Source organism: Strigops habroptila, chromosome 3, assembly GCF_004027225.2.
Source record: "Strigops habroptila isolate Jane chromosome 3, bStrHab1.2.pri, whole genome shotgun sequence".
Lineage (NCBI taxonomy): Eukaryota > Metazoa > Chordata > Aves > Psittaciformes > Psittacidae > Strigops > Strigops habroptila.
Window position 1 is genome coordinate 81,060,591 of NC_044279.2, and position 20,027 is coordinate 81,080,617.

Below are 20,027 nucleotides of genomic sequence, written 5' to 3' on the forward strand. Positions count from 1 at the left end.
CGTCCGTGAGGGCTCAGAGCGGCGGCTACCAGGCGGCCCAGGCCGCGGCGGCAACCCCGGGTGCTGGCCCCGGTGCTGGCGGGGCCCGACATGGCGGCGCGGGCCCGCTCCCGCCCCCCCGCGCCCCGCCAGGCCCCGTCGGGCCGCGGCACTCACCTGCATCCGGCGCGGCGGGGCGGCGGGGCCGGCGGCGGCGGCAGGGCGGCGGCAGGGCGGCGGCGGGCAGCAACGACATGCAGGCGGCGGCCCGCCGGGGAGCGGGACCGGGCCGGGGACGGAGCCGCGGGGCCGGGGCTCGGGCGGCGCGGAGGGCGGAGGAGACGGAGGAGGGGGCGGGCGCGGGAAGGCGGGAGGCGGGCGGCGGCGGGGCCGGCGGGCGGGCGGGCGGAGGACCGCGGGTACGCGGTGGGCACTGTCACCGCTCACGGCCGGTGTCAACACCTGCCCGCGGCGGGGAACGGCGGCCCGGGGGGACACCGGCAGGTCGTCGGAGCGGCCGAGGTTGGGAAGACACCCCGTTTTTACCTCATGAGTTTGGTAGCGGCAGCCAGGAGCCCTCTCCGGAGTGGGTGCCGAGGAGGTGGTGGTCCGCAGGTGGGAGCCCCTTTTCTGGGAGATGCCTTTCAGTGCCCAAATTTCAGTTGTACAGACCCGTGTGAGACAAGGGATGCTCTTCCAGGCAGCTGAAGCAAGGAAGCACAGGTAAATATCAAAAGCCCATCTTCCTCCAGACACACCAAAATCCTTGTGGTGACCGTTTCCATGTTCAGTGAGGAGGAACGTGGGCCTACTGAGGGGGAAAAGTGGATTGAAAGCTAAAATAAAAGCATCAGCGAGGGGTGGAGAGGGATGCAGATCTTTGCCTGCTGGCCTGTGGGACAGCCCAGGTAGGAAAGTCCAGCTCTTGGGACTTTAGGTGCTGGGGATATGAATAAAGCACCAGTGAAGTGGAGGGAGGCAGCTGGGGGCACGCAGTGGTCAGCTCCAAGAGCTTTTACTATTCAAACTTGCTTTCTACTGCAGCTGCCTGGGCTCGTGCTGGCCCAAGGAAGGTCCTTTGTGCTGAGAGAGCGGGAAGTGCAGAAGGAGCAAGAGGCTTTGATAGGAAATGGGCTTCAGAGCAAGTGAGTAATCACGAATGGGAGCCCGTTTTTCCCTCCCAGGGCCAAAATCCATGAGCCACAGCAGGACTTTGTGTCTAGCAAGTGGGAGGCTCACAATGGGATTGAGGAGTTGTGGAGGAAGGCCATGGAGGATGCAGGTTGTTACCTGATCACAGGTGCGTATTGAACAGCCACACAGTGAGTCTTGCATTACATCTGCCATCACTACAGGAAACACATCCCTAACACCTAGTGGAAGAGAACCCCTTCCCCAAAACCGGTTCTGCCTCCGTGTTTTAAATTCACGCTTTTTCACTCCTCACCGAGACTTTCTAACCGAGGAGTTGGGTTCTTTTTGCTCCTGTCACCCTCACACCTCCCTGTTCCGATCCGTTCCCAGGGAATGGAGCGTATAGTTACATTGGATGAACATATCAGTTTCGTTACAACTTGTTTTCATATGCTTATACTTCTGATTGACAATTAACTGTTCTAGTCCAAGAGGCTCCCTGCCATATCAGGGAATGAGACATAAACATCCGACAGCTACTGGCTCTTTGCAGTACACGGGGTCCCTGTGGAGACAATGTGAACCATCTCTGACCACAAGAAAAACACGTAGCATCATTGCTAGTCAGAGTTTTTAAAAATATATTTCCAAACAAACCAATGGATAAGACGAGCCTGAGCTCAGAGTTGGGATCAGGAATTATTTGATTGAATTTAGAGAATATTCTTGGACACAGATTTATCAGGTAGGGGAATGAAACCGCCGGAGGCGGGATGTTTCTAGTCCAAGGCACGTCAGTGCAGCATCAAAAGATCTCCTTTAGTGAGCGTGCATGTAGCAAGAGGTGGTATTATAGTTTACAGCACCTATCTGAACATTTTAGGACCCAGTTACACCGGGTCCTTCACGCATAGGTGTGTGGATCAGGCAGGTCGTTTCCCATTTGGAAGGGAACAAGAGTGACGGCAGGCAGAAAACCGCTTTCTTTAGGTTCTTGGGACTCACAGCAAAAAAAGTTTAGAGGGAAACGGCCAAGGTGAACCGACAGGGATGTTTATTTCGGACAGAAACATGCCGGTTTCTGAGGGAACCGTCTCTGCCTGTCCGCAGCCCTCAGGAGACGCCACCATGTTGGGTCTCTCTGGTGCAGGCCCTGCCCACTGAGCACCGTCATGGCACAGGCATCTGCTCCGTTCAGCCCCGATTTGGTGCTGAGGCCGCCTTTCGGGCCGGTTAACAACCGTGCTGGAGACTTTTAATCAGGCCCCGGCCGTGCCCCCCTCATCTGGCACCGGGCACAAGCCGGGAACGGGGATCCGCGGAACGGCGGGCCCCGGCAGTGGCGGGCGGGGGAGACGGCGGTGGTGGGGACGCCGTAGGGCACTTCCGGTTACCACTGGAAGCAGTGGAGGCCGCCGGCGGGGGACGGTGTCCGCGTTGCACCGCGGTGGCTGTGCAAGATGGCGGCGCCCGCTGGCCGCTGCCTGTGGCGAGGTGAGGGGGCCCCGCGGCTTCTCTGTCCGCGGGAAGGCGCGGTGGCCGCCCGCTCTTTTCCTGCCGTAGCCGGCGGGTCTTCCCTTGGTCGCGGCGTAGGGGCGGCCCTGAGGGACGGTGGGGTGAGGGAGCCCTGCCTGAGGTGATGTTTGCTGTTCCCTCGCAGTGCTGGCCCCGCGTCGCGGGTGGATCATCCCCGGGCTTGACCGGCGCCTCGCTGCCCCGGGGAGCGCCGCGCCGCCCGCCCGGCTCTACGCTGCGGCCGCGAAGTGAGTGCCTTTCCTTCCATCCAAAGCGGCTGTTGTAGCCCCCGGGGGTCTCTGGGGGGTGGTTTCGGTGTCAGTAACAGCCGAGCTGGCCTTGGTGGCATCCTGCAAGATGCCGGCTCTTGAAGAGGCAGCCTGGAGAGAGGCGTTCTGAGCTGGACTTGCAAGGGAGCGTTTTCTGTTACTCTTGTAACGGCTTTACTTGATATTTTTGCTGTGTGCTTTTGGAGGGTGCAGCTGGATTGCGGCTCAAGGAATACTGCCAGCACGAAAGCTTGTGATCTTATGGAGTTGGCTTCAAACAGTTCCTCTTCTTGTTTTAGGTTGCTTTTTATTGTTTAATTTGTTGTCTCTTTAACATTACAGCATAAATGGGAAAAATAAAAATTATCCCTGTGTACAGGAGAGTGAAGTGTGCTGTATCCCAAGTGTTCTGAAGTGTCGCAGGCTCGTTCACCATAGCTACTAGAGGAATGGAGAACCTGACTATAACTACTTTTTTAACTTGATTTGAGAGCCTTAGAAAATAGGGAGGAGACTAAGGATTTGGGCTGGTGTTTGTTCATACTAAATGATATAGGAAAGGCAGGAGAAACCTTTTTAGAAAGGTCAGGCTGTTATAATCCACTATAATAGGGAAAATCCTGCAGATGTGGCTCCTTCTCTGTACGAGGAAGGTGGGTGGGAGTTGCTCAGTTCAGAAGCAGCTCAGGCACAGTGCTTGCTACCAGCTCCTGTGAAGGCAAGACCTGTGGAAGCTGGTGTGTTAATCTTCAACTGGTTTTGCTCTCCTACAGCAAGACGTCCTTAATTTGGTTTGGTAGTGCACAAATGTGGCTGTGTTGTCTGAGAAGCTTAATTGCCTTCAGAGCTTTTGATTTCTGAGGGTTTGATTTCTGGCTTGGCCATCTGAGACAAGTAACTGGGATGAACTTAGGGATCCTTTTCATCTTTGTGTTGGACCTCATTAACTAATTGTTACTTAATAAGTGACATGTAGCAGTATCTACTTTTTTCTCTGGGAATATGTGCCAAACCCCTCAGTTGATGATCTAACAATATTTATTGTGTCAGACCTGCAAAAAGAGGTTCACAGAAGACCAAGCAGGAAGAGACAAAAAAGAAGCAAGTACCCAGGAGGCGGCCACTGTTGACCAAGCCCGTGGATGATGTCTACCTGACATGGCATTATCAGCGCCCATCCTATGAAGTGGAAAAGGCTGTGGGGATGCTAAAGAAATTTCAGGAACTGGACTTCACTTACCCCAAACAGTTTGTCTATATTAACGTGTTCCTAGATATGGCACTACAGAAGAAGGTACATTGGAAGCGTTAACAAATGTTGATACTTTTATTTTATTAACATGGGAAGGCTGAGTTTTAAGTGCAGAGCGGACGCTGCTGTTGTCCTTCTTGGCTGCCTCCTGCAGCTTCTCAGATTGTCAGAATAATGTGGGCTTTTACAGGTGGCTTTGTGCCTTTATCCATGTATGACTATCAAATGTTCCTCACGCTTCTGAGGTGAAGATAGCACCACTGGAGATTTTGAAAACAGGCTGTTATGTGACCAAAATCCATTTACGGACAGAACTGATCAAACTAAGATTTATATCTCTTCAGGCTTTCCACTTAAAGATGTGTTTGTATGTGTTTTGTTCTGGGATGATTGTTACTAGGAGAATTGTAGAGACAAGCTTCTTCCTGCTTCTGTCCTTCACCTTGTTTTGGTTTTTTTACAATAATGTTCCTTGAAAATATGCTATCACTATGTTTGCCTATGACCTTTTTGATTTTAAAGTTGTCAAGCGCTCTTCAGTCTTCTGCTTCCCTCATAAGTAGAAAACAGGCCACTCAAGTTGGTTTCTTCACATGTGTAACTAAATATCCCTTTGTTATACCAGGCGTCCCTTTGAGCTAGAAAATAAGCTCATGCTCAATAAAATGCAGAGCTCTTGCTCCTGCTTTTAGGGGTTATGTGATGTTCTTAAGGCTCGACGACAGACACATGAGGTTTGTATTGGCTGTTGCATCAGAATCAGCATTTAATAAGATGCAACTGCAGCACCTCAATGTTTGTTATTGACTGCACTCAAGCCTGGTAGCAGTCCTGCCCTGGAGTCACTGACCCCAGCAAGCTCCAGCATAATTAATTCATTGTCACTTATGTTTAGACTTAAGTATATACTGGACATAAAAAAGCAGTCAAAACTTGCACCTTGGGCTTCTTTGATATGACCTCTGTGCAAGGAGATTGTGGGCAAGTTTGCTATTTAGGGGAGCGACTCCCTGCAATTGTGTAACTTCCCTTAAGTCATGATTTATTTTTTAAATTTGTTTTAATATTTTTCTTTCTTATTAGAAAAAAGTGGAACCATTTACAAGCACTGTCCTTCTTCCATATCGCTTTTCAGATCAAACGAATAAGGTCTTGGTTTTCACAGAGGTGGGTAAGACTGAATTACTTGCTTTATATTCTTTCTGCATATAGCATACTGTTGCAGCACAACTAGGACTACGCAGCACAACAAGTACTATGCCTTTTGTCGAGAAGACTCTCTGAATGCTTTACACAACTCTTAAGTCTGTCTAGGATTCGTCTTCAACAGCGTCTTAACGTATTAATAAGCACCTTAAAGGATTTCCTTCATCTTGATAGGTTTAAGTATACATAGATGACTAGCAATGCACTTAGGGAGTAAACATCTGCATAGATGTGACTAAGGAAGAGATGATTAAAGATCATTTATAGAGTAAAACCTTTGTGACCTTTTTGTTACACAGGCAGATGGTTTAGCATAGCAGCCATGTCCAACCCTCCTGTTTTAAGCCTTAGTAGGCAGTGCGGATTAGAAGTGGGTGTTATTCAGGCACATACACTGTAACAGGATATGTCTGGGGGAGAAAGGAAAAGTAACTCCTCCTCAAAAACCCTAAACAATTTAACATCCCTTTGCCCTGAACCCTTTCTCTGCTCTCCTAGGAGTTCGCTAATGTGAAATGGTGTGGAGAGCAATTGTAGCATCTGCATGAGACCAGTTTCAGCCTTTGCTGCTGTCGTTTGCCAGTTAATCATTCTAGCAGAATAGACCTACATGCATCTGTATGAGATTTTCCTAGAGAACTGGCTGTGTCATAACCTTCTCTCTTCACTCAAATTCATGTGGGGTAAGAGATCCCATGCTTTGTGAAAGTGTATGTGTGGAAAAACATTGAGCAACTGAAACAGTGCTTTGGGATGGAAGTGTGGAGCTTTTCAGTTTATTCCTGTAAGGAAAAGTTGATTCTGGCTTTGCATCATGTATATCTGCTTGTATCAAAAGCTTGAGCCAAAGTTTTTACAAAACTGATGCCTTTTTCCACATTTCAGACTATTAAAAGCAAAACCTTGCAGAGGACAGATGAGGTTAACTTCTAAATGCTCTTTGAAGCCCAAGTGCAATAGCACTTTTAGCACTTTTAGAAGTTGAATAGCCTTCTATTCGAAGTGGGTTTTAGTAGCGTGTTCTGAGCTTTTCTTTAATTTTAGAGTAAGATGTTGGGTGCATCCAGTGGATGGTTCATTGTAATTTCCAAGGGATGGAGGTGGGAGAGAAAGGGCTTTTGATAGAGCACCTCAGGAAATGGGATGGGCTTTTCTCCTTCTTCTGCAGTACAAGTTGAATAAAGACTTGACTTCTTCGCTTCTTACTGGGATGTGGAGTTGTTGCTGTTATATTAAATCACCAGCATTAGATATTTTTGGTCGCTGATTGCCTCAAACCATCCTTCTTAGCCTGCAGATAGCCTGGTTTTATACCCAGTTGTCCAAGATAAATCACCTAACCAGTGCTGTTGATGTAGACTAATTGGTAGTACAGATGTTACTGATGTTTTTTTCTCTCAACAGAATGAGCAAGAAGCTGAAATAGCTCGAGAGAACGGAGCTGCTGTTGTGGGAGGAGTTGAATTAATCAAATGGGTATTTTTTATTTCTTTGTTTTTGTTTTAAGATTTATATAAATATTCTAACTTAAACAGTGGTTGAGGAGGGGAGGGAGTAAGAAACATTGTGTCCAGTAAACTCTGGCTTGACGTTAGCAGCCAATATGAAGGGTGAGGGATGGGTTTCTGTGCTTGGATATGCTTGTAGGTCAGCTTGTGTACTGAGGTAATTTTCTGTGTTCCTAAATGTATTTAATTGTTTTTATTGTAGATTTTGGAAGATGAAATCCAAGCAGATGCTTATTTAGCTGTTCCTGAAATAATGCCTAAGCTAATACCGTTAAGGAACAAACTTAAACGGAAATACCCAAATACAAAAAGAAGTAAGAAGCACTTTGTTCTTATAAATCTCAAATACTGAACAAGATACAACTCTAGAGGTGACACCAAAACTTTTTTGCTGAGGCTGTGTAATTACATTGAGTGTTAGACTGTATGCGACTGAAATGCTTGTTTTAGATAAGAGCAGTTTTAGGAATCTAGAACTGTGCTTTTCTCCCACAGCAGGCAAATGTGGGTTTAGAATCAAGATAAGTTTGCCTGTGAGTTGCCTCTATACTTATTAGTCCTGATGAACCCTAATAGTATTGTAAAATTACCCAGGAAAGCAGAAACAGCTTGCAAAACAGTGCTCACTGAGGTAGTTGTGGTGTTGAACTGTTGTGCAACTGTTTGGATCCCAATTTCATGACTGCTGCTGCTCCTTCTGCCTGTTCGTTGCTACTCAGCAATGGAGTTATTTAAGCTTTAGTATTTTCAAATATGGAGAAAATTAAAAGGGTCTGTCCGTCAAACATAGAGCTGTGTGAAGCACTGAGTCTTTAACCCTACTCCATCTGTCTTCATGTTTTACAAACTGCAGGCAGCATTTTTAGGCTCCTAAACATTTGAGACAAACCTATTAACCTGTCCAAAACATTGCAACAGAGAATACTCCAGAGATTTCTTGGAACAAATGAAAGTTATATTATGCCATTATGAATTTACTTGGATTGTAGTTTATCCAGGGCCAATTTGACTTGGAGCCATCAAAAGAGGTGTGGGAGAGGTAATGCTTGTATTAGAAGCAACGGAGTGATGGTGTAAATCTGTCACGAGTCCTTGCAGCTGTGATAAGAAACAGCTCTCTTGACTTGTGGGAATAGCTGGATTGGGTCAGTGTGTTCCATGTGGTGTCTAACCTTGCCGTTTTATAGTTGTGGACTTCGTTTTCAAGGAAGACTTGGAGCTTGTACTAAACGTAACTGTAGGTTTTAGTCTTTCGAGCCGTTTTAATTGTGTTGGGTAATAAAGCTTTGTTTTATATATACACAAACAGGTTCTTTATTTTAAGTGAAACCTTTATGTTTCCTGCTGTATTAGCTCTTCATGTCTGCTCATGAATGAGGAAGTAGGGAAGATAGAAATGATTTACATGATGGGTGTGAGGGCACCATTGTTCATAAAAGTATGTTTTTAGTGAGTTTAACTGCCTTAATGAAAAGATTGTATTCTCTTTTGACCAGTATCACACTCAGACACGCTAATAAGCATTTCACAGACAACTTTTTTGCCCTTTTATTTTCGTAATTAGATTCCCTGGGCCATGATATTCTCAAAATGCTGCAACTCTACAGAGACGGTCTTGAGTACGCGGTACAAGACGAGTGTGTAATCAAGACAAGAATAGCAAGAGTAAGTTGTATATAGAGTGCTTAAGTTTCTTCTACCAAGCAGAGCTGAAGTTAGCATTAAAAGAGGGGGAAAACCATGGTTTTAATCTTTGTGTTCCTAAGATTTCTAACTGTTCTTTAACTGACCTGTGAAGTAAATGGAACTCTTGGGCTTCGTGTTATGGCTTCAGCTGATGTCAGCCCTGTCTGTTGTTGTCGTGTGGTCATAGGAGATGGCTCAGCTAATACTGAGAGCAAAGCATACCTGATGCTAAGAAGTTAAGGATGCCAAGAATGGGATCTGTATTTGCCACTATATTGGCAAGGAATTGTAATAATGAACAAAATAGAATTAAAAAGGTACTATTCCTAGTAATCTCCTTGTGAGTTGACATCTTAACACAGGCTTCCCTTTCCTCTTTCCCTCCTTAGCACCCTTCTGTGAGCAAAATAAAGCTTATTTGATACTCTTTTAAGTAAATAGACTATGGGTTGTAAGTACTTGGTCAATATGTACAGGTGGATCAAAAAGTGTTTGCTTTAACTTAATAATTAAAGACTCATTTATTTTTGATAACTTTAACTCTGGACTGGAGCAAAAAGCAAGAACTGTTTGCATTACACCTGGGACATAAAATTAATTTGTGCTTTGCTGTCATGGAAGAAATTGAGTTATATGAGAATATATTTTCTGTCTTTTTAAATTTCTTTTCCCTGCTCCAAACTGTGTGTTTTGTGTTCATTCTGTTTTGTCTATTTGAAATCCTGCCTGATTTTTAGTTTTCCTTTAACTGATACTGGTACAGAAAGGAAGCGTACAAGATAAGTAACCAATGAAGCTTTGTCTGGTGGAGTTAGAGATAAGCAAGTTTATTAATTCTGGCTAGCTGCTCCAAGTTGTACATGTGAATTTCACGCGCTTTCTTGTCTATATGATAGTAAAATCTGAGGGTTATGGGACTACTCTGCTACAGTGTGTTACATATTTCACTTTGATACAGGCAGGGATGTCTCTAACTGTTTAGTATGTAAGTTTAACTGACAGTGTGAAATGCCTCGAATCCATAGATCAGTTGTGGTTTCTAGTATTGTGACTGTATTCTTCAGTTTTTCCTCTGGACTGCTTAATCACTTTATACTGCTGGTCAACCTGAAAATACCCCTGCAAATTAAACTTATTGTAAAGTTTCTTCTTGTATAGTAAAGAATAAAAACCAGGTTTTGGACAAAGGTGGATGAAGAGCGCTGATGTACTGACAGTGTTCAGTGCAGTTGCAGTTGGTTCTGCTTTGTGTGGTGTCTTGCAGCTGTGGCTTGAGTTTCTGAAGTTCAGACCGTGTCCTGTTAGCAAAATAAGATCTTGGTGTTACATATTACCTTAGGTTCTGTGTCTGGGCAGCACAGCCCTGCAGTTCCATGGCACTGCAGAAGGTTTGGTGCAGCCAGAGATATCGCTGTGCAAGTAAACAAGATGTCCTCATGAATGACCCCTTCATCTTGGATCAGAATTAGTGTGGTGAGGGGTTTGCTTACAGAGTTCTTAGGTGCTACTCTCATGTCACCTACGTGACAGAGGTGACTCCAGCACTGCACACACAGTGTGACATGCTCTGTCACACTTTTGTGTGTTGTGTGCATGGGCATTACTCAGTGGTTGTGGCTTGCGTAAGAAGTCTCCACGCTCTCTAGCTACTATCCTTAACTGACCTAGTTTTCCTACTGTTTGCACAGCAGCGCTGGAAGGAAATGGAGTACAGACAAGGCTCTGGGAGGCTGAGAGAGCCTTGAGTGTTATGCATATCAGCTCACCACTAAATCAAGAGCCTCTAAAATTCAAGTCTCATCAGTGAGGAAAATAATAATTTATGAATTACACAGAAGTGTGAAGATCTATTGCCGTATTCCAAACAGTAGTGTAGATGTTTCTGGGAGTCTGCCAAACTGGCGTTACTCAAAGAGATGGTTTCCCTGTAGTGCTCCTGTCTCATGTTGCCTGTTAGTTCAGTTTTGGCCAGTAGCTCAATGTAATGCTGCACTCCCACAGCAGTCAGCAGCCTCAGTGGTGTTGTCTTTGTAGTAATTGCGATGTCTTTGAAAAGCTCAGTTAAGTTTAATTAGTAAATCTGAAGTTGAGAAACTGAGAATGTAAAAATCTTACTTAAAGATGTGGAGCTTAATGCAGAAGGGAGACAAATGAGAACACTTGGGATATCTCCTTCAGATTGAAGCTATCTGGAGAGGGCATTTTTTGAGGGTTTTGACATAAGTCTTGGGTCTAGACAGGGTGCTGTTGTTCGTTACAAAATTTTCCTTGGAAACTTGGAGTTGTCTTGAGAAAAATCGGAGTCCAAATGTGACATCAGGAAGGAATTCTAGCATGTCTTCCTATGTGCAGAGAGTTGCCTGTGAAGTGGTTCTTCTATGGAACAGAGTAAGATGGTTTCAGGAGGTGAGACCGTAAGGTTTGTTGGTAAAGATGCCTTTTCTGGAAAGGGACATGTATGCAGGAGCACTGTTCTTATTCACAGGGTTAAAAGCATGAAGAGTCATGTACTGAATCAGAGAGATCTCAAACTTGGTACACAGAATGTGCAGCTGGATGAAAGTAAGAGTTAAGGCAGGAAACAGAAAGATCAATTTGCACTGGAAGTAGCATCTACCTCCTTTGGCTGTTCATGGGATTGGAGGCTCCAAGTGCCAGTGTCTCTTCAAAGAGAAAAGACTTAGGGATCCTTAGCTCTGAACTCCTTAAAGGAGCGAGGGAAAACAATCCCACAGTTGAGGAAGAGCTGTTAAGTCTTGCCATTTCAGATGCTCAGGAACTGAAATATACGTATTGGGAGATGAAGGGAATAACACAAAAAGCATAGTTGTCTTTTGGTACATATTTGAGCTGTTCTATATGTGAGACACCACATGGAAAAGTTTGCCTGTCAGCAGTACTATTTCTAGACAATTCCAACAGTTGACAAGTCCAGGGTGAGAGAGAGATTCAGCCATAAATTATGTATCTTGGAGCTGAAGGTGTTTGTTGTGGTGTAGAAGATGAATTAGCCTCATCCTTTATAGCCTTTGCATCTGCAGGACTCGCTCTTTTTGGAGGGAGGTTGTTTGTGCTCTTGAACTTTAATTGCTGCAATGCTGGGTTCCTTTCTCTGTTGCATGTGATGTGCACACTTGTGCTGCTTCTGCCATGTAGAACAGCTCTGCTGTGTCTGCTTGTGGGTGTTCTTACTGGCTAATTCCTAGCCTTATTTTCCTGCCCTCTGATTCTTGAAGCATGGAGTTAAACAGCTGACAATAATCCTGTTTGGCAGAGCATTGATCATTTTGTGTTCATAATTTCTCATATTCTATCAAGTGTTTCTTCCCTGCCATGACTGCCATTCCCTATGTGTGTGTTATATATGAACTGCCTGGTGGTTAAATCTGCAGTACAGTTTGAGTGCTCTGAATGATCTCTCGATGCAGTTCCCTAAATACAGTTCAGAAAAGCATTTCTGTGGTTAAAGGTAGTGTTTGAATAGCAGGACATTTTTTTATTTGCATATTTAGCCAGCAAATAGCTGAGTGGTTCTTCTGTGTATTCACTTGCAGTCTTCTAAAGATGCCCTAGAAGATTAGAAGTGTTGAGACTTGATGAATCAAGTATTAAAAACAGTCTGTTTTGGGGAAACTTGTGCAATGCTCAGTATGAAGAGGCAATTTCCCAGTAGGCAGCAGAGTTAGCGGGAGGCCCCTCTAAACACAAACATTATGTGTTCCTTTTTAAAATAAAAAAGGAGCAAAGAGCTTTGCACCTTTTTGCAGCACCTTATGCTGCTCTAGAGGGAAGCGTTCTAGACTTGAAACAGTAAGATAGGTAACGATTTCTGTGTTCTGATGGTAGTATATGCTGTCATTTTCTAAGGCACTTTGTGAATAGGTTGTGTTTATACAAAGTGGACTAGAAACTAATTGATAGTTGCTCCCTCTGCAGGCATGGTCATTCTTCAGGGAGGCTCAGGACTCAAAGATCTTATTTATTTATTTTAGATATTTGCTTGTATTTGTTGCTACAGTCGATCTGAACAGAGTAGCTTGCACAGCCCTGAAGGTCCAGTCCAGAGTACTTGTGTCAGGTTGCCGAAGGCTTGAATTCAAGTAAATATCTAAGTGCTGATACGCAGTGACTGTGTATACACAAGGATTTGCTGTGGAATATTTACATGGACGTTGAAATATTTACTTGGATGTTGAAGCTATTTTGAAATGCTGGGAAACCTCTGAGCATTACCTGTCTTCATTATGGAGCTGTCGGCATCTCAAGTAAATGATGGGTTGTGGTCTCTTGATGTGCCATGTTTTCTGGCTGAATGCAGGTCACTCTGTCCTATTTTCCTGTCTGAACAAACAGAGAATATTAATTAATGTTTTAATATTTTGAAATGGGTCTTGTCTTGTAATGTGTAGTATTTCTAAATCTTTATAAGAAGTTGTAACTTCAGAGCAACTTGCAAATTCCGTCTCTTCTGAATGCTTCTAGACTTGTTATGGATGAGGAATGTCAACTATCTCACCAAAATTGTACAACCGAAGTGTAAGGTTGGAAGGAAACACTATTCAAACCTTAATTTCAACTACAGTTTCTAATTAGTTTTTGCCAATTACTTGTTTTGTTTAAATGGCTTCTTTATTTTTAATTCAGTACAGCATGGTGACTCTGTCACACAGCGAAATGCTCAGCATTAACATGTCTGTTTAATTTATGGGTGATTAAGCACTTTGCAATCAGTGTAACAATGATAAAGACAAATGTCTTCTGGCGTGTGTAGCAGAGGAACTGCATTTGGGTTATAAGTCTGCTGGCAGAGCATAAAGAGATATTAATGGACCGGATCTGTAGGAGAGTAGTCAAATATCACAATGTTTCTATTGCAATGTAATGTGCACGTTTACAGATAAGTGAGATATTAATAAAATCTGCTTCTGTTACATGGGGAGGTGGCAGAGAGGAAGAGAGAACACCAGCAATACCTGTATGCTCCCCTGAAATGGAGTTAACTCTGTGAGAAAAATGCTATTTTTAATTCCATAGCTGGAACCTGTGGAAAAAGAACTCAATTTTTCATCCAGATAAAGAAATGTGGATAATACGGGTGAGACCAGGCAGCAAATTAAATCAAGCATAGCAGAGCGTTATGGCAGCAGAACATTAAGTCTGAGAAATGCACGTTAAGCTCTCCAGCAGCTGAGAGACAGGTCAGGCCTGGCTTTGATCTGGGGGGTTCAGGTTGGCATCAGTCTTGATCTTGAGGAGAGTTGTATGTTCTTGGGGAGAGTCCAGATGAGATGAACAGCAGTCATTGTTTAAGGGGATTGGTATTTGAGGGAAGATGGAGGTATTAATTTTTTGGCAACTGTGTTGGTGCACTTTGTAATTTTTAAATGATTCATTTGGCTCTGTTCTTAATGCCTTCAATTTTAGATGCCTTTTTTTTTTTGTTCAGTTGATCTGTTTTGTGGTCTTTGACAGCTGCTTCTTAAAGCTTCTTTCCTCGAATTCTTTCCTAAGATTCTTGCAAAACCACTTGTGTATATACGTATTTTTTTAAGACTTTTCACCTCTTTAAGGCTACATATTGTTACAGAGCTGTGGGGATTTAATGTCATGAGTAGAAATACGGAAAGTCATGATGAGCGTATAACCATGTATAAAATACTTTTCTCTGTGAGTCATTTGGATAAGGCTGTTAATGGGATTTCTAACTCCTTAATGGCACACTTATTCAATAAAGGTTGAATAAATATACACCCAGTGTGTTCAGTTTTATTAATCTGGGGTATAAGTATCACCATGGCTAACTTTACATTACCCTTTTTCAGCTGGATATGCCTACTGAGCAGATAATTGCGAATCTAAAAACAGTTATCAATGATATCTGCACATTCAAGCCATTGACTTATGGTAAGTAGCTGTTCTTCTAATGACATAGTTGAAGTTAGAGCAAATAAAATGAAGAAATTACTGCTCTTTACTGGGTTATCATTAAATGACCGTGCTTCTTTGTCTGCCTTGGGGCAGGAAGAACTGAATTGTGAACTGTAATCACACCGCAGCTCTCTGTAAGTGTCTTTGTAAGGCGAGAAGTGAGATGATGTAAAAAACTAAGTTTGCAGGCTTGGTGCTTAAATAGATCAAAGCCGCACAAGGAAATCCTCCTGAGACATGGAGGTCTTCAGCATCTGTGTGCATTGGTTGACCCCACTGATGTGACCCTGTTGTGGCTTAACACAAAGAATCCGAACTCAAGATCCACCTGCAGATGCCGTAGTTAAAACTTGTGCATCAGTTAACATCTGGCTGCCTTGTTTGAAGGTATACCACCCTTTTTTAATTTATTACAAAGATATTTTTTAAATTTCTGTTGGGAAAGCTGTTAATTTTTATTTTTTTAGTTGCTTAGCAAAGGGATGAGGTTACAAAGGAATAAAGGTGTGAATTCTGCGTGTTCTTCCTGTGGGCTCTGCTCACTGTTCTGAGCAAAGAATGTGAACAATTAATACACTATCTGCCCTTTGTCGTAATGAAGTAAACTTTAATCAAACGTTATCTGCTTAGCTGGAGTGGAAATGGTGATTTATGACCATAATTTTGTGGAAGAATAGCCTTCTTTAGGCTAAGAAAGCAACTTTTTATCTTAATATTGAACTAATGTCTGCAAAAAGAATCATCTTGCATCTCCTCCAGTGATGCTGTTAATAGTAACTACTGTGCACAGAGAGAACAGACCGCAAAAAGCCAAGTACATGTGCCTTCAGAAGCGTTTCAACCCAAATATAAAAAATAAGGGGTTGGTTGGCATGAAATACAAGAAAACAGAAGCAGAAAGTGGTGGTATTTTTGTCCTTATGGAGTTTATATGTGAGCTACATCATCCTAGCTAAGTAAGGATAAGCTCTTCTGGTTTTAGTAGCATTTCTACTGATTTTGCAGTATGAAGCTTGATTCTTGTGGTGGGGCTCTTACTGGCTTGATTAAAAATACTTGCTGTTTATAGGAAGCAAACGTGCTGATTAACACATCTTTGCAGCAATGGAGTCTAGATGTGCTTGCTAACTATCTATTGCTTAGACCAGCTAGTTTTAGATATCTGTTCTTCAGTTCCTTTCAGACTTTCCATATGTGATATGTAGTTATCACTAATGTGGCATTCCCCTGCGAGTCACTTGATCTAATGGAAGACTGAAAATACCACCAGGCAAATGTTCTCAGAATATAATGTAGATTTATTTAATCCTCCATCAGGAAATCTGACTACTTCCATAGTTGTTCTTGTCTGAAGGTTTTCCTCAGCATTTCATGGAAGGATCCCGAATTAGGAATGGTTTCTTTTGTGCTCTTAGTCATGGAGGAATATTTGGGTGATCAACAAACTTCCTCCTGTATCTTGCCAGTCAGTACCACTCCTCAAAGTTGAGTTTGTAAGCTTAAATTTTAAACTAACAGTAGTGTGTGTGCCTTTAACATAGCAGAATAGACCAAACTGTTCTAACTTGCTAACACCTAGAGAGAAAGGAATGTTCAGCTGATGGGTGAAGGAACATCATGGGACTGATAACAACTAAGGAGACAGCAAATAAGACCAAGAATGCTAGCCTTCAAGATAGCAGAGTGGTGCCCAGCATGGAGCGAGACTGGAACAGAACAGAAGCAAGGACACACCAACTGCTAACTCAGCACTAGGACCTTGCGAGCATGCACAAGCACTGAGGTCAATCAGCAAACACAGTGAGGAAGACTATTGGGGACCACCAGACCCCCACTCAGCAAGAAAACTCATGAGTAATTAGAATGCAGATATTATAATTAGTTCCCGGAAATCTCATGAATTTGTAAATAATTTCCTGGAAAAGCTGTAAATATGCATGAGTATGCTAAATATATAGCTGCTGCAGCAAGTAACGGGCACGCTCACCTTTGTGAAACGATTCGTGTGTGCACCCAGTGCTGCAATTAAGAATGTCTGCTTTCTGAAACCCCAGATTGAGTCTTAGAGAGTTTCTCCAACCAACGTTTACAGTAACAAGTTCACTTGTATTTCATGTGTTGGAGGAGTGTGTGTGTGAAGCTTTAATTGTATTTTTCTAAGGCTTAGAGGCACTTAAGTCAATCGCTGGTGAGGTACTGAAGGAATCATCAAATTACACCTTTTAAAGCACCAGAGTGTAAATTGCATTTTGATCCCAGTCTGCTGGGGTGGATGTTAAACTCGGTGCTGAAGGGATGCGTGTACTTGCATAGTTCTGGTTCTGCTCCTGTGCTTGACACAGTGTGGATTCTAAGATAAATCAGCCTTGAGGCATGTAAAGTGGTAGTGTGACTGAGTTGGTGGTCTTTGTTTTCTAGGCCCTTTTGTGCAGAGGTTGGTGATTAGATCTTCCACCAGTGAAGGTTTGCTATTGAACCTTGATGGACTTCTACCTCAGGAGGAGAAAGTAGAAGAAAAAGAAGAAGAAAAAGATGCAGAAGATAATGAAGAAGAACATGTCTCGGAATCTGCTAGTACCTGACGTCTTTCCTTGTAGATCTGATGATCAAGCTTGGAAAGCAAAGGGTGTAATTGAAATCATACTTTATGAAAAGAAAAAAATAAATCTAACTTGTGAATTCCACTTGTAAATTCTGTGTAACAAGAAGCATTGTCACAAACAGGAGTCTGTTGTCAAGACTGAAGACATTTAAATTCTTTTTGTTGGTAGCTGAGAGCTCTCAGGCTTGTGTGTTGGTTTTTTTTTCTTTGCATATAACAGTTTTTACTTTAATAAAAGTATTTCTGTAACTACTGAAGTATTGCCGCCAATTTCCACAGTTGCAGCCAAAATGTACCATGCTTTTGTCTTGACACGGTCCCCCACAGAGCAACTGCAGTTACTGGTGGTAAGCTGCTGTCTAACTCACCAGTGAAGGAAACTAGGTTTTATTTGCCATTCCATTTTTCTGCCAAGTCAAACATGGTGTTTCTTTTGAGTTTCTTTGGTGGGAGTAGTGTCTGCATGATGCTTGTGATAGCTCACTTTGTTTTCTTTTGATCTGCATATGTAGATACTGGAAGGGTATACAGAGGATTGCTGCTCTGCTGCTTTGAGCCACCGAGTGCAGGTTAGTCTTTGCGACAGCTTGTAATAGGGGAGGTTTTCCTAAGGAAAAATTAAATGTGTTCTGTGGGAGGAGTGATCATGCACCTGGTCCTGTGCTACGTTAGTCATCTCTGAGGTGCACTAGGTTCTAGGTCACCTTTGGTTAGCAACTTGCTTGAATTTGTTCCTTTGACTCATAGTAGCTATGCATAGCACTATGATTTGGCAGCAAATCTTGAAAATGAAGACTCTTGGTTGAAATGGAGGTCTTTCAGCAATAGCACAGTTTGATGTAAGTAGAAGATTCCCAGTAAATGAGTTTAATACTTGCTGGGGTTTGAGCTTTTAAACACATCAGAAAGATCAGCTTGGTTTCATTTTTGCCCAGTTAGTGTTTTGTTCCTTGGGGCTGGTTGCTTTGGCACAAACATGAAAACCAAACCACCAACCCTTTTTTGCAACAACCAGTCTTGAGGGTGCTTGAAATGTAATCTTACTGTTCTGCCTGATGTGATTCAGTCTGTGGCCGTTGCTGTGCCTTCTTATTTTGCTTACCTTGTTTTCCTCCAGCATAGTTCTTAAACAGAAACTGGAGAGCAGCATAAATAACTATGATACTTTCAACTGGCTGTTTAAAAATACGTGACTTTTGCTTTGCGCAATTTCTTTCCCTGTTTTTTCCCGTTGTTTCCAGCAGGTGGCATTCCTGTTCCCTTCTGAGGAGGTGTTAGGAAAAGAGATTCTCAACTGGCTTGGTTTTTGGGGGGACTTTGTTGCTAAACATGTTAGTAGAGCTGCACCCTAAAATGTAAGATGCTTCCAGAAGGATTGGCTACTTCCAAAAGGGCTGAGCTTATCCAGTTTTGGAAGGGTCGCTTGTGTTCACAGCTTTTTATCATTCCTGTTATCAGAGGTGAGGCTCATTTTTCGAAGAGGTTGCTCATGGCTGCTTAAAAATTCTTGTACCTATCATTTGAAGCATGTGGTTAGGGTGCTTGGCAGATTGCTGTTATGCCACGCTGCTGTATTTTTGATTATGGGGGCTGCTTTGCTCAGAGTTTAATCAGAAAACTCTTAGTGGTAAAGGAAGGCTTCACACTGACCTCAGTTGACTTACTAGGTAGTATGTGGGAAGGGTAATGCGAGGACACTTCAATAGCCATCCAAACCCTAATTTTTTTACTATGGGCTGTACTCACATGCCCGGTGGAAAGAAGGAAACTAAATCTGTTGCTTTACAAAGTGAAGAGTTGATGTGGCTAGAAAAAGAACAGTGTCAAATGTGTTCAGCAATGTTAAGTGTCCTCAACATCCCACTCGGTCCAAAGCTTCTCATATCAGGAATTGGTGACAAGGAGGCAGGTGATAAGGAGACATGGATAATGTCTCTTTTCCCCCTCCTCCTTCCTCTGTTCTGCAGGAGTTAGTTGTAGAACAAAGCTTTTTTAGCTCCCTAATACTGATGTCTATTAATTTCTGGTCTGGAGCACCAGGCAAGTTTCAAGAAGATAGGTCAGGGCGGGTAATCAAGAGGCAACAGTTTTGTTGTGGTTTTTTTCTTTTCTCCCCTGTGCCTTAAATAGTTGATTGCACTGATTACAGCTGGTTGTGTACAAGGCAAGTGTAGTCTATGCCGACAACGAATGGGGTAGCGACTTTATCACTCCGCAGCAAAAGGCTTGATTACTTCTGACAAGTTTTACCTAGATGGTTTTTTTTTTCCTAATGAAAAAAAAGATAATCATGCTGTATAAGCTCCTCATCTGCACTGTGTCTAGCTTCATTAGCTCAAGTGCAGCATCCTCTGCAAGTACATCACGTGTGCTGTAACCTTTTTCCACTTGGAGTTTGTGCTGAGCAGAAATGCTTGCATGAAGGGAAAAGATTGAGCCGTGGGGCGTGCTTTGTTTTGAGGACTTGGCTCTTAGGTGCATGTCAGATGGATCATGAGTGGTCAATGAATGCTGAATGTTAGATAAAGGTAGGATATTGTTTTACAGGAACATCGTTTCACCCTGCATATCATGATTTCCGCCTGTGCGCAAGCAAAGAGTGTTTTTATTACTAATGAATTGCATATACAAGAATATTATGAGATATTGTATTAGTTATGTGCTGTTCATAACCTGAAAGGAATGATGTGAAGGTAAGTTATGTGATGGTGGAGAAAAGCAAGGCCTGTGATGTCATTTGCATACATTTCTAGGTCTCTTCTCTATGTTTTTATGGCTTATTTCAAAGACACTACTATTTATTATGGAAAAAGGTATCTGCCCTTTTGGAGATGGGTGGCTTTTCAAAAGCGACGCTGATTGATAATAATGTCCCTCATCTGCGTAATCCTGAAATAGCGTTATAGAAGCTGTTGAGTATACTGTGATTTGTATCCTGAAATGCTCGA

The 20,027-nt window shown here is 43.2% G+C and overlaps 2 protein-coding genes and 1 long non-coding RNA gene across 7 annotated transcripts in view; 2 read left to right on the plus strand and 1 right to left on the minus strand.

Moving 5' to 3' along the window:
• CNOT6L (CCR4-NOT transcription complex subunit 6 like) overlaps positions 1-324 on the minus strand; it is a 35,540-nt gene extending 35,216 nt beyond the window's left edge. Inside the window, exon 1 of the mRNA XM_030477960.1 lies at positions 157-324. The gene's annotated coding sequence lies outside the window, so the exon portion shown is untranslated. The remainder of the gene's footprint in view (positions 1-156) is intronic.
• MRPL1 (mitochondrial ribosomal protein L1) lies at positions 110-17,336 on the plus strand. 5 transcript variants are annotated; one of them, XM_030477963.1, is made up of 10 exons: positions 110-702; positions 1,024-1,124; positions 2,774-2,876; positions 3,948-4,191; positions 5,233-5,316; positions 6,760-6,831; positions 7,066-7,177; positions 8,428-8,528; positions 14,372-14,453; positions 16,896-17,336. In XM_030477963.1, exons 2-10 carry the CDS (start codon positions 1,109-1,111, stop codon positions 17,057-17,059), a joined length of 978 nt encoding a protein of 325 aa, XP_030333823.1. In that variant the 5' UTR covers positions 110-702; positions 1,024-1,108; the 3' UTR covers positions 17,060-17,336. The 5 variants fall into 5 exon arrangements, with proteins under 5 accessions (XP_030333823.1, XP_030333827.1, XP_030333825.1 ...); XM_030477965.1 differs by lacking the exon at positions 110-702 and adding an exon at positions 737-887; XM_030477964.1 differs by lacking the exon at positions 110-702 and having other exon boundaries at positions 949-1,124.
• On the plus strand, positions 8,535-14,299 carry LOC115604675. Its single transcript, XR_003990370.1, has 2 exons — positions 8,535-12,469; positions 12,507-14,299. It is a non-coding gene; the product is annotated as an uncharacterized LOC115604675 (long non-coding RNA).
• Positions 17,337-20,027: the final 2,691 nt, after the last annotated feature.